Source organism: Triturus cristatus, chromosome 7, assembly GCF_964204655.1.
Source record: "Triturus cristatus chromosome 7, aTriCri1.1, whole genome shotgun sequence".
Classification (NCBI taxonomy): Eukaryota; Metazoa; Chordata; class Amphibia; order Caudata; family Salamandridae; genus Triturus; species Triturus cristatus.
In genome coordinates this window covers 1712024037-1712036778 of record NC_140590.1, presented here as the reverse complement: position 1 = coordinate 1712036778, position 12742 = coordinate 1712024037, and the positions used below count along the sequence as shown (strand labels likewise).

The window sequence follows — 12742 nt, the reverse complement described above, 5'->3', positions numbered from 1 at the left end:
CATTAGATTATCAGGTGGATGATGTCATCAGTGATGTCATCAGTGATGTCACTGACCATGTCATGAGTGATGTAATATGTGACATCATCACCAGTGCATTGCGGGTGCGCGAGTTATAGTTAGCTCAACTAACTATAACGGGTGAATTTCTCTGGTTTTATATGCGTAAAATGTCCAACTAACTATAACGTCCCTGAAACCTATGGTTTTTTTCAGTGAATTTCTAAGGTTTTTTCAATGCTAATTCCTAACTATAACGTCTGTAAAACTTGTGGTTTTTTCAGTGAATTTCGAAGGTTTTTTAAATGTTAATTTCATATTTTAATATTTATAAAACCTATACTTTTTCTATTTTTTTTGTAATATTTTGGAACTTATTATCCTTTTTTGTTTTTAATTTGAAAAATATGTATATCTTTTTTTTGGGGGGGGAGAAAACTGAAGTCCCGTACCAGTAGTGTACCAAGCTCCATCAGCACGCCAATCCTTTCCGCCATATTGCTAAACTCGTAAAGGATGCGCATTTCGTATCCAACGGCTTCGTGGCACCGCGTCCCGTGTAACATCATATATGTATGTGGTCACGCCAGCTGCTACTTTGGTATGCGACGGGTACGCAGTACCAATCCGTGCCTTATGTCATGTACGTATGGGGTCACGCCCGCTGCGCGTTGCGTAAGCGACGAGTGCACGCTGCCAGGCCCTGTGTTACATCATAGACGTATGGTGTCGCGCCGGGAACGCAATTCCCTCATTTTTTTTCCGTCTCAAAACTATATCTAAGTAAGTTTAAAGTGTATATAAGAACAAGCGCTAATCTAAAATATTTTAAACATTTATATATTTCTAACTGTAATAAACTGTAATATTTTCTCAAAATCGCGTCGCGTGCGGCCTCCTTGCGCGCTCGCTGCGTGATTGCTATGTGACCTTAAAGAAAAGCATTTGATTGGTTCATAACATTTCCCATTGTAACAGTTGGAGGACCCCACCCATTTTTGCCATTCTCTTTTGCTATGTACACATATCTGACAGTACACACAACATGCAACCATCATCTTCATCAATATTCATGCTCTGTAAAGTAGCCTTCCACCTGTGATAGCCATGCATCATAACAGAACTTTTCCCACTGCCAGAGGTAACATGGTTGCATACGCTGTTCACAGCACAATGTAATGTGGTACGGCCCAGGGGCAGTATCATGCATACATAATGAACACACGGACACATATAGATAGTGGAAGTGGGTATGGGCACGTGTGCTCGACTCCTTTTTATTACCAGGGTTACATATCCAGTGACGTCTGTGCTGGATGCGTGTGGGGTGAGTGTAAAGCAGCCCTCAGGGAATGGTTGCTGCTAGCATCGACTTCAACAGTAATCATTGGATCACACACAGAGATTCAATAATAAAAGAGTCAATAGTTTGTGCTGCAGTAAGGTAGGGACACTAGATGTGAAATAATACAGAAAAGATTCTATCGTAAAACAACCATAACTTGTGGTATACTAAGATACAGGCAGTAGATCTGAAATAATACACAAAAAGATTGTATCATAAAGGGTCCATCAGGTCTAGTGCACTTAGATAGCCACATCAAAAGCATTCAGCATGTGCACAGCCACCGATGATGCGTGCTGCAGGCGGGCCTTACTAGGATCAATGTCTGTTGCCTACAACACTACATCATCTGCAATAGCGGCTCGATCTGAATTGTAAACACTGCTGTCTGCAGTGTAGGCCAGAGAGCTGCCCAGTTTGCCGTACGCGAAGCAACAAAAACCGTGTGCGGACCCTGTGATGATGCGTATGCGTGGTGTGGACAGAGCGCACTGGAGCAATGTCTTTTGCCTACAGGACTGCGTCCTCTACAATAGCGGCTCGATCTGAATTGGGAACACTGCTGTCTGCAGTGTAAATTGAAGGCAGTAGTGAGCACAGTCTTCCATGAATACTTTTGCTCACGTCCTCTTCACAAAATACAACAACATAAATTACACAAAACTCTGTGATAAATAAATCAAAACAATTCGAATTGCGATCTCTGCTGTCCACTGTGTACACTGTTATTCATTGTTCTTTACCACTACCAAGAAGAATTTGGTCATTGTACTAGACCTATAAGTCATCTCAAAAAACTTCTTCAAGCAAGTATACTAAAAGGCTATTGTGTATATTTCTATAGACGTTGTAGTTAGTTGTCTACTGGATTCTGTAATTAAACAATCACCACTCCATCTGAATTGTGAGCCCTGCTGACCGCACTGTAGCCAGAGGCATTTGTCATTAACGCCTCACAGCCACGTGCTGTTGGATTCGGAAGCACGCAGTTGGTTGCACCTGATTGGAGGGGGTACACACAAATCATCACAGACTTTAACTTCTGACATCCTCAATCACAGAATCAAGACCCCGTTTCACTGTTCCCACCTGCTGTACCACAGTGTACTCCACCAACTGCAGTCAACCAAGCCCAATAAAAATGTGCAGCAGTTAGCTACGGAAGCACATGATGCACCTCAACGGAGGGAGTTCTGTCAAAACCAAGCAGCAAGTAATATCGGACATCGTCCATTTTGTGATCAAGACACCGTTCCACTGTTGGGACCTAGAGTTGCTTGCACCTGGTCGCAGGGAGTACCTTCATCTCCACTCTCAGATACAGTTCTAACATCGTCCATTGTGGGATCAAGACACCGTTCCACTGTTGGGACCTAGAGTTGGTTACAGCTGGTCGAAAGGAGTACCTTCATCTGCACTCTCAGATGCAGTTTTAACATTGTCCATTGTGGGATCAAGACACCGTTTCATTGTTGGTACCTCTTCGAATATGTGTTAGTAGTATACAGAGCGCTTCACGGTGCTGGGGCTCAGGCTGGGCGCTGTCTGCCTGTGTCGCAGTAGCCAGCGTTGATCTCAGGAGCCTCCCCAGCTCACAGACCTCGGCCCAAAAGCTTCCGCAGGCATTTGGTGGGCCCTCTTTCACATATGACGGTGTCGAAAGGTGAACTGTGGGGCATATGTGCGTCGCAGCGGCCATGACGGTTTCTGGGTAGCAGCAGGCTGAGAGCATTATTCCCGCAGCCACCCTCGCTCACGGCGTCAGCCTCGTGGCGGTGTGAGCTGCGCAGACCTGACAGACATGTGCACCATTCCGGAAGAGAACCACACCCAGAGAAACGTGCTTTTTATTCATACCCCTATGCTAGCCTTGCGTATGCCGAGCCAGCCCACTACGCTAAACATTTGAGGGGGAGGGGGCACGTACGCACTATGTTTTTGTAATCTTCCCTACTGACTGTACTATCATGGTTGCGTCCACTGTCGGCTTCACTCAATAGACCATCAGTGCATGTTGACATGTAAATGTCTGAGCTCCGCATACTCAAGTCTCTCTGGCACATCCCCTCAGCACTTTGCATTGTATACTTTTATAATCGAGAATCACTTGCCACCTTCGCACATACTTTGCTCCCATCTCTCCCCGCATTCTGCATTGTGGGGCAGAGGTGCCATGCCATGTTTGGTTTGTGTACATGGCTAGCCACGGTTCCCACAGTACGTAGTGTTGTTGTGTCTGCTAGGTGTACATGTTTGTCATGTTGTATGTGATTATATAAGGTAGCGCATTTATTTACGAGCAGTGGTTTCTCCCATTTACATATCGCTGTCTTAAATAGGATTCAGAAGTTTTTCTCACAGGTGAAAAGTGTGACCACAAAGGCAGTCATTCATTACTATGCAAGAATGTCCAACTGCACGACGCTTCTAAGCTTACAGCCCCCAATCTTGCGTGCTTTCTTAAAAGCACGCCAACTCCCACAATCAGACCAACATTTACACAGCTTTCTAACAGCAGTTATCTGCTTCTTAATAACATGGACTGCGATGCAATGTGAGCTGGCGTACCGTATGTCCTTACTGTTTCAAACCAGATAACTTCCTGTGGCAATCTCTATTCCCACCCACACAAAGTAACTCCCAAAGTTCAACTTGGCCTTCAATACCTACTTTGAAAACAAATTTTATTAAACAGAGCAAACTGAAAGAGCTTTTGTTTCAAACAGAAGTGTCCCTCACTTCTCCAAAAGTAGTTTATCGACTGCAGATAGCACGAACTACAAGTAAAATGCACTCCATTTTAAATACGAACCTCCCATTACACTTTGTGAATTGTTACACAATTTTCAACACATCTGACATTTAAGGTCTGCACACTTTTTTAACATTGTCTCCTCCGGCCTTCTCACAGGCTTTCAATCTCTTTTTAGTCTAATATCAGACTTCATTCTTTCGATCATCTCTGGAATAACAGCAACAGTGCCCACAATTCTCGATCTGTTTGCGGCCATCCTACTACTATTTTAGCTTGTTAAAAATGGCTGCACTCCCTGTGGTAACAATCATGTCCGACAGAATACGCCTCTACGCGAAGCTACATCAATACCGTGAAAAAATGGAATAACTTTTTGGCTGCCTGCCTCTATCTATTATCGGAGCCAGCTACAACATGACAACATGACAACAAGCGACTGGCGAATGGTCTATGCCTTGCCAACATCCCAGCAAACGCTCCCGATATCCAGCAGGTAATGGAGTATCTTGAAAACCATGAACTTGATTGTTCGGGCAGTGGAGCAATGGCGGATGCAACACAAAAAGGTATCCTGGCGGAATGGGATTTCTGCGCAGCCGCTAAAGATCTCCTGCAATGTGCGACCTTTGACAACATCGCAGATTGCCTGCCAATTCAAATTGCCGCTCCAACATTCGAGGAACATTACTGTCCCTTCGAGGATATGAATTGGATCCCTTTGCTTTTCTCACACGATTGCAACAATTGCCTCTTGGAACATTACGCATCTCAAGCCGCTGAAGAACTTCCGGACTGCAATCTCCAAGACTTGTAAGAAAGTCACTTTATTCTTGGATTGATTTTTTCCAACTTTTTCGACTTTTTCCTTTAAATTTTTTTAATACACTTCAATTGAACTATTTTCATATAATAACTTTCTAAGTATGCTTAGGCATTTGAACTCTGTTTTCATTATTGGCCCTTACCTCTCCACACTAACCAGGGACGGATGATGTATGGCCTATGCAAATATGCTATTTACTTGCTAAATTAGGCTAAACCCTACATCCATTTTGAAACCATATCTATTCTTTGTACACACGTCTCTCTGCCTGCCTCTTATCCACACAACCCTTTCACACAAATTAGCTCATCCTCAGCCTCTGCTCACGAACTGGCGATCAAGATCAAAAAACACGGCATTGTTTAGGAACTGGTTGGCACAGTGTGGTAATCGTATCCTACCTTTATTTTCATTCTACAATTTACAGTCATTCATGTCTAATAGGTATTGTTTATGTCACATGAAACTGTAACATGTAATGTGGAATTGACTGATGCAGGAGCTTAGGTTTGAATACAAAAGAAGCGGTTGGAGTTTGCCTCAGCTGGAAGCCTTAGCTCTTGCACCAGTGGTTCCATTTATGGCACTTACATAAAGACACTTTTTATATAACTTGCAGACTCCATCGCTTTATCCCACACAGCCACTTTCTTAAACACACCTGATTTCACCTTTTGTCTTCTGTGGCATTGCAACATTCTTCATTATATTCTTCACTATTATTTCTTTATTCCTGCTTGTTAAAACACTCCATTTGAGTCTTCAGACTGGTAGGAGTAAGTAGTTTGCTTCCCACTTCCGCTATAATCTAAACCCATACTAACACCACTTGCACAGCCATGCTACTGCAGCCAGTATGCTACAGCACCAGGAGCACATCAGTTTACAGCAGTCAGCTCACGGTTTCATCCCCGAGTGTACTGGCACCTCACCTCAGCACCATCTCACTCTGGTCAAAACAGCACTTTCACGCCGCTAGGGGTGAATGCTTCACTTCACACTCCCTGTATAGCACACCCTAACCACCCCACAGACCTCACAGCGCTCCTACCCTCCTCTTTCCTACTCTTTTTGCCCTTTTTCCCCCTTACCCACTTCAACGGAATCACAAAATGGCAGCCAACACTTCCTAGTTGCAACCGCTTGCAGCGCTCACAACCAATAAGCAGCAAGCGCGTAATGCCTCAGCCAATCAGATGGCAGAATTCCCAAATATCGATATCTGTAAATTTTGATATTTCTCAAAGACTACTAAACAGATTTACACCAAATAAACAAAAGCATGCTTTCTAGACCAAGACCCTTCTCCCTGCCAAATTTGGGGTAATTCCGTTCACCCGTTCGACCTGTAGCCTTGTCTAAAGTTTCCTATGGAAATTAACATGGAGAAAACACATTTTGGGACTCCCCTTTTTCTTGGCCCCCGCTTGACAAATCACCCCCACACTTCCCACATAGGAGCGGATATGAACAAAGAATTGGTTTGGAAAATTTCATGAAGATTCATCAAACGACGCCAAAGTTATAAGCAAAACAAAAATGCTCTTCCTATGGAAACTTGGTCCTAACTATAACTACCTGGTTATATATATATATATATATATATATATATATATATATACATACATACATAAATACATACATACATACATACATAAATACATACATATATACATAGATAGATAGATAGATAGGTAGATAGATAGATAGATAGATAGATAGATAGATAGATAGATAGATAGATAGATAGATAGATAGATAGATAGATAGATAGATAGATAGATAGATAGATAGATAGATAGATAGATAGATAGATAGATAGATAGATAGATAGATAGATATCCACAACAGTCCTCAGCGGAGTCCGATCCACTTTGGACGGCGGGCAGGGCACAGGGCGGGGTGGCCAACCCCAAAAATTCCACAGTTCCTGGCGATGCTCCTCATGCGGCGAGAAAGAACACCAGTGCCATGGCCACAGTTTTGCTAAAGTGTATTTATTAGGCAACAATAAACACCCGACGCGTTTCGGAGTTCAACTCACTCCTTTCTCACGGGTAAGGTAACACAGTGTTGCTTCTCATTTAAAGGTGTATGCAAACTCATATCGTGCACGTGATCATAGACATAAACAACATACATAACAACGTATCTATGTTACTGTTTAGTTTCAATAAAGTTTTTTAGGAGCATAAGCGCAATCATTAAAACATCATACTTTAACGTTTATATACTTGCGAAGAAAAATGATAATAGTGCACTTCAATGTAATCGTGTTTTATACCAGACGACATTGCGCGTTTAGCAGTTTAACAAGATCACTCGATCATTGCTCTGAAAGTATTGTCGAACCTTTATGCAAAGGCTTAATAGGTTGGAGTGAGAAACACAATTCTGCCCCAGTGGGATGGCATATTAAATCACATTGCTTTAACCAATCAAACTAAAACAATTGCTACATTGTTTCGTAAGAAATTTCTTCGCAAAACATTTCGTTAATTAAACGTGCTGAACCTCAATTCAGTTAGTTTGATTGGTTAAAGCAATGTGAGAGAGAAAATGGTGCTCTAAAACACCTTCTGAAGAGATGTTTCAATGCGGGCAGTTGTGATAGGTCCCTACCATTCGCATTGAGAAAGCTGCCGCTTGAATAGAAAATCCACTCGAGCAACAGAAAGAAGCAGCTCCCTCTGGTGCACTGTGTGGTGCTGTTCACGCTAATTTTACAGCGTGGAAAAGCATCCGCCCCTAAAAATCAGCACGAGCAGCACGACGTGTCAAATTCCCAGCCCGTGGAAATCCACTGAATCATGCAGAGTTTTTGTGTATCTCCATGGAATTCCGCAGAGTGAAACTCCACGGGTTCTGCCCACCCTTACTAATTACATAATAATAGAAATTCATTACTTCAGAACATATTTTCTTTCTCTCTACACCTTCCCTACATAGCTAACGGTTAATAATAAACTGTTGCCTTGTTTGAACATTTACATAATACCAACAAATAATCTCAAAATATGATCCCAATTCCTGCAATAATGTTTTTAGCCACTTGCTTTGCACTTTTTTTCAGAAAGAGGGACTGATGACCTGAAAATGTCAGTCATGTTCTTCTGGAGTCATTTCAAAATTGCATACCCCAATATTTGCCGCCTCCCATTTTACTGCTCAGTGGTAATATGCTTAATCAGAAATTCATGTATAAGGTATGTGAATCCAGGTAGGGGTGGGGCTTGGAGCCCAAAATATAGGTTGGTCAACTAGCAGGCAAACATTAGAGGTGTGTGAATTTCAACAAAAAAATGCAGAATTACACTAATAGTAAATCTGTAATTTCAAGCTATATTTCAACGTGCAATGCATCTCAGATGAGTTTTAGACAAGAGGACGCATTTAATTCTTTAAAAAGTGCAGAGAAATGCACCATAAACAACAGCAGCTTGCATTCTTTTATTCGTGTGTGCCGTGAATTACGCATTCACCATAAATATTTACCACAAAAATGGTGCAAACTTACAAATGTGGCACAAAGGTGTAATTTCAGGAATTTCACATAACAAGCATCACACAAAATTTCCTGAATTAAGTCAGTGTAATTTAAAGTTTGCCCAGGCCTATTAAATGCTCGCTCATTTAAGTCTTTCTTGGTGCCTGTGCTTATGCACTTTTCTCCTGCTTTATCTTGTGGAACTGGATCCAACTGGGAAAAGTGCACAGTCAAAGCTTGGGATGACTTGCACCTTGTAGGCATTGCATTCAAGGGTGCTTGCATTGTGTGCAGTCACCCATATATGCTTGCTGTCTGTGTGCATTGGCAAGGTCAATATTTGTAAGCAATGCCCAAGCCTTTGGCCTTGTCAATGTTGCTGTAATGCAGCCAGCACAGGCCACATAACAGTGCTTTTTTACTATGAGGGGCAGGACAATAAACTCACATGAGGGTTGAAGAGACTCGGCATCGGCTCAACATCCTGTGTTTTTGGGCTTTCAGTAACTTTCAGCCATGCTGAACATCACATGTTCTGCTAGACAACATGTTTAAAAAGACATTCACCTTGCCAAAGCGAAGAGCTCTGGCCTAGAGTGTGAGAGGCCCACAATCCTCAGATATGGCTATTTTTTATTAAAAAGCAGAGATGCAAGGAGACCATTTTCCATTCACGCAGAGGGCCCATGGTGCCTTTGTACGCCACTATGTCATTACATGTCAGAACAGTGCACATGTGCAAATTCCCTTACGTAAACCTCGTAATTTAACAAATTCAAATCAACATGTGTACAATATGCACAAGTAGATGAGCATCCCCAGTGCTTAATTTGAGCCGGAGGCCACGGTCAATTATAAAAAAAAAAGTATATATTTTTTTTAATATATTTGTATTAATGTTGCTATTGTTGTGATTTTAATTAACTGAACAATAAACGTATTTTGTACTTGAATTTTTGGTACTGCTTCTGTTTTTCTCGGAATCAGATAGTTATTGGGTGCAAGAGAGGGAAAATTACACCGACTGGAAAGAGGAAGGGAGAGAAATACTGCAAAAGCATCATAAAAAGCAGGAACCTGAATGAGTGAGATAAAGGGGCAGGGAATGTTGGATAGCGGATTAAAGGGAGTTGAGGTGGATTTAAGACTACCAGCCTTGGTATTCGACACACCAACGGTTAGGGGCATATTACAAGAAAACGCGTTACAATTATCGCTGCTTTAGTTCCAGAAAACTGCTGCTAAAGTGGTGATAATGGGCTTGATAATATGCCCTGGAGAATTCCAATAGATGCCCATGTTCTGGTGTCAACATGGGTTTCTATTGGAATTCTCTGCGGCATATGATCAAGCCCATTATCGCCGCGTTAGCGGCAGTTTTCTGCCGCTAAAGCGGCGATAATTGTAACGCCGTGCTTGATAATATGCCCCTTAGTTCCTCGGTTGGTGGCTTCCAAGCAGAACTATGGGCACCAGCACTCTTTATTTTACAAATTAAGCACGGGCGCCCTCCACGTGTGTATTGAATTGACACATTTGAAAATCATGCATCGATTACACATGCACATAAGGTAAGACATTTTTTCAGACACAAGTCACACATAGATCCAAAAAAATAACCTTTGAAAATGGGGCCCTATCAGATCAGGAATTCACCCTCACTTATCTGACCCCTCTTTGACCTCCTGCCCCTCGAAGGATTCTTATTAGTGGCTTTCTCAGTTTGGTGTTGCCCCAGATGAGTACAAGGGAGTGGGCCAGAGGATAACAAGATACAGTGCTCAGGCAGGCCCAGTACTTGACACTCCCATACTGGACAATATTGATGAGCAGGGCCGTCATGAACGCATGGTAGCAAACATAAAGTAGGAGCAGGCTGAACACGGTACGCCCCGCCCCCTGGTGTGCCTCCATGCTAGCCTTGCAGAAGCTCGCTTGGTGGCGCTGTACACGGCGATAGTGCTTGCAAAGTGACGTGAGAATCATGGCAGCTGAGATCGTCACCAATGCCAAAGGACAGGTGTAGCCGAAAGAGATAAGAAACATTCTGTTTATAAAGTAGTATCCATTGTGTTCTGACAAAGTTGTGGAGTTTTTAATGTACACATCTCTTTCACTCCAAGCAAGGGGTAGGTTTGTGGCTAAGGATAAAAGCACAGAGCTAAGTAGCAGCCAGGGCACCAGGGTGGTGATCCTAAGCTTCAGGCGCTGGAAGATGGGGTGGGGGAAGTTGACAATCTTGGTGCAGTAAAAGATGCAGAGCCAAGCCGTCACCCAGAAGCTACAGAGGGCAGAGAACATCATCAGCATGTAGAGGGTGGGGCAGACTGGGTGCACGGGGTATGTTCCCCACCACAGGAAGTCACAAGAGTTGCTCCCAGCCAAAGTACACTGAAAGATGATGTTGGAAAGTCCCAGGAAGACTATGAAGCGGTCCGAAGTGGTAAGGCTCCTGCCTCTGGCAGAGTCCACCATGTTTAGGCCCACCATGAAGCAGTTGGAGCTCAGACCTAGGAGAGTCTCTGCCCCTTGCAGTGCCAAGAAGGTTTTTGTTGTAGGTGTTAGCACTTGGGATGGGAGGCTTGAGAATTCTTCCATATCCAGACTCGTGTCTCTGCAGATGGTGCCACACCAGAGTCCAGAGAAGCAGGTCCCTCTGCCAAGTGAATGTGGCACCACCCTATGCGCTGTCAGTCTGTGGTGTTTTGCACTGAAGAGCAGACTTCTCCTTTCTCACCCTGATGCAAATTCTGGAGGGATTCTGTTACCTACAGGCAGGAATATGAAAATTCACCGTCCCCATCCATCATAGTTTTCTTTAACAGGTCACAGCAACAGTCTCAAACAACAACACTGCAGCAAATGCACTCAATCATTTCTGAAAAAAAAAATTATGATTCCTCAAACAGTGAATTTCCGCTCACTCTAAAAATTTGTCATCATTAGATTATTCAATTGCAAATTGTTTTCTTTGAGCATATATTTTTTATTTTTTAAGGATCTCTTTTTTAAGCTCAGTTTCTTGATTGTCATTTTTAGATGGTGAATTTTCTGGGGAAGAGTAGATTTAAATTGAAATTGGCTGTAGGGTGGAATTTAGGCCAGTGTTTGTCCAATTTCATTTTAGGTGGATTCATTTCTCCGACACTTCTCACACTGCATCAGGGAATCTGTTCTAATCCAAGTCGGCTTTAAGCGGGTATAGAAAAGGTGAGGGTCTCCAAAAAGGGGGCAGCCAAGGATCAATATCTAGGAACCCTTCATAAGAGACTAGGGCTATGTAACAAAGGGAGCAACTTAAGACAAACCAAGCAATTAATAGAAAATTGATCGCCATTTGCAAGAGCTGCATGATTAGGACTGTTGAAAGTGCATTAGAAATACTGCAAAAAACTGATCATCAAACAAACTAATCATGGTGTGTCTCTTACACAGAAAAAAGACATCATATGACTGTTTCTGTTGGACATCACTAGAGAAGATTTACCATGACACGTCCATAGAATGGAAATGCTCAGTGATGTACTCACCATTCCTTATTAAGACCAGAGAAAACAAGCAATGCTACAAGAACATTTTGCCCTTTTAAATGAATCATGTAGATTTTTTCTTACTTTTGAAGATAGCAATGGTCTTACTTAGGTGATGTACGGCCTACCGTGTACAGCAGGAGCTCATCCGATCCTGCCTTGCTTGGCACATAGCAAGCAGCCTGATTACTCCTGGGAGTAGCAGAGTACAGGCCAGTGCTGTAATTAAAAGTAACAAGGAGCTATGCCAACACACAGTGGTGGATGGCTCACCCCTGATCAGCATGGTGTTAGAGAAGTTATATATTAGAATGCAGGGCTTTAAGTGGGATGAAAAAACTGGAGGATTGTGGGGTCTCTCAAAGGGGCGTGACCGATTTACTTAAGGGCGTGGTTTAAAAACCCGTAAGCTAAAAATCTGTGCTTAGCATAGTTTGCCGCTCCCGACTGATATTTTGTTGCTTCTGTCATTGCATTCAAATATATAATTCATCAAGTAACATTATACCTACAACAAGGCTATTGGCCTTGTCGATGGTTGTTAGTTTCATAAGATAAATAAGCAACAACTATGGCTTTGTTGTATACAATATTCAAAATGCTTCAGTCGTGAAACAAGACTGCAAGTGAACTATAACATGTCTCTTTGAAGTTACATCAAAGGCTGTGAAGGGTGGCACTGCTGCAGAGCTGAGATTTTATTTTTTTCACTAAGGGTGAGGGCAAAAAGGGAGAGCCCGATGGGGACCCATCTCAGCACCTGTTTTTTAGGTCTCGCCTGACCCAGCACATGCGCTGGACT

At 42.7% G+C, this 12742-nt stretch overlaps 1 protein-coding gene across 1 annotated transcript; it reads right to left on the bottom strand.

Annotated features, from left to right (window-relative positions):
• Nucleotides 1-10072: 10072 nt before the first annotated feature.
• Nucleotides 10073-11008, bottom strand: LOC146812848 (taste receptor type 2 member 40-like). The gene has a single exon (XM_085615210.1). It carries the CDS (start codon nt 11006-11008, stop codon nt 10073-10075), a length of 936 nt encoding a protein of 311 aa, XP_085471336.1.
• Nucleotides 11009-12742: the final 1734 nt, after the last annotated feature.

Excerpts from the sequence above, each read along its gene's own strand:
- LOC146812848 (XM_085615210.1), bottom strand. The coding sequence starts at position 11,008 with ATGGAAGAATTCTCAAGCCTCCCATCCCAAGTGCTAACACCTACAACA.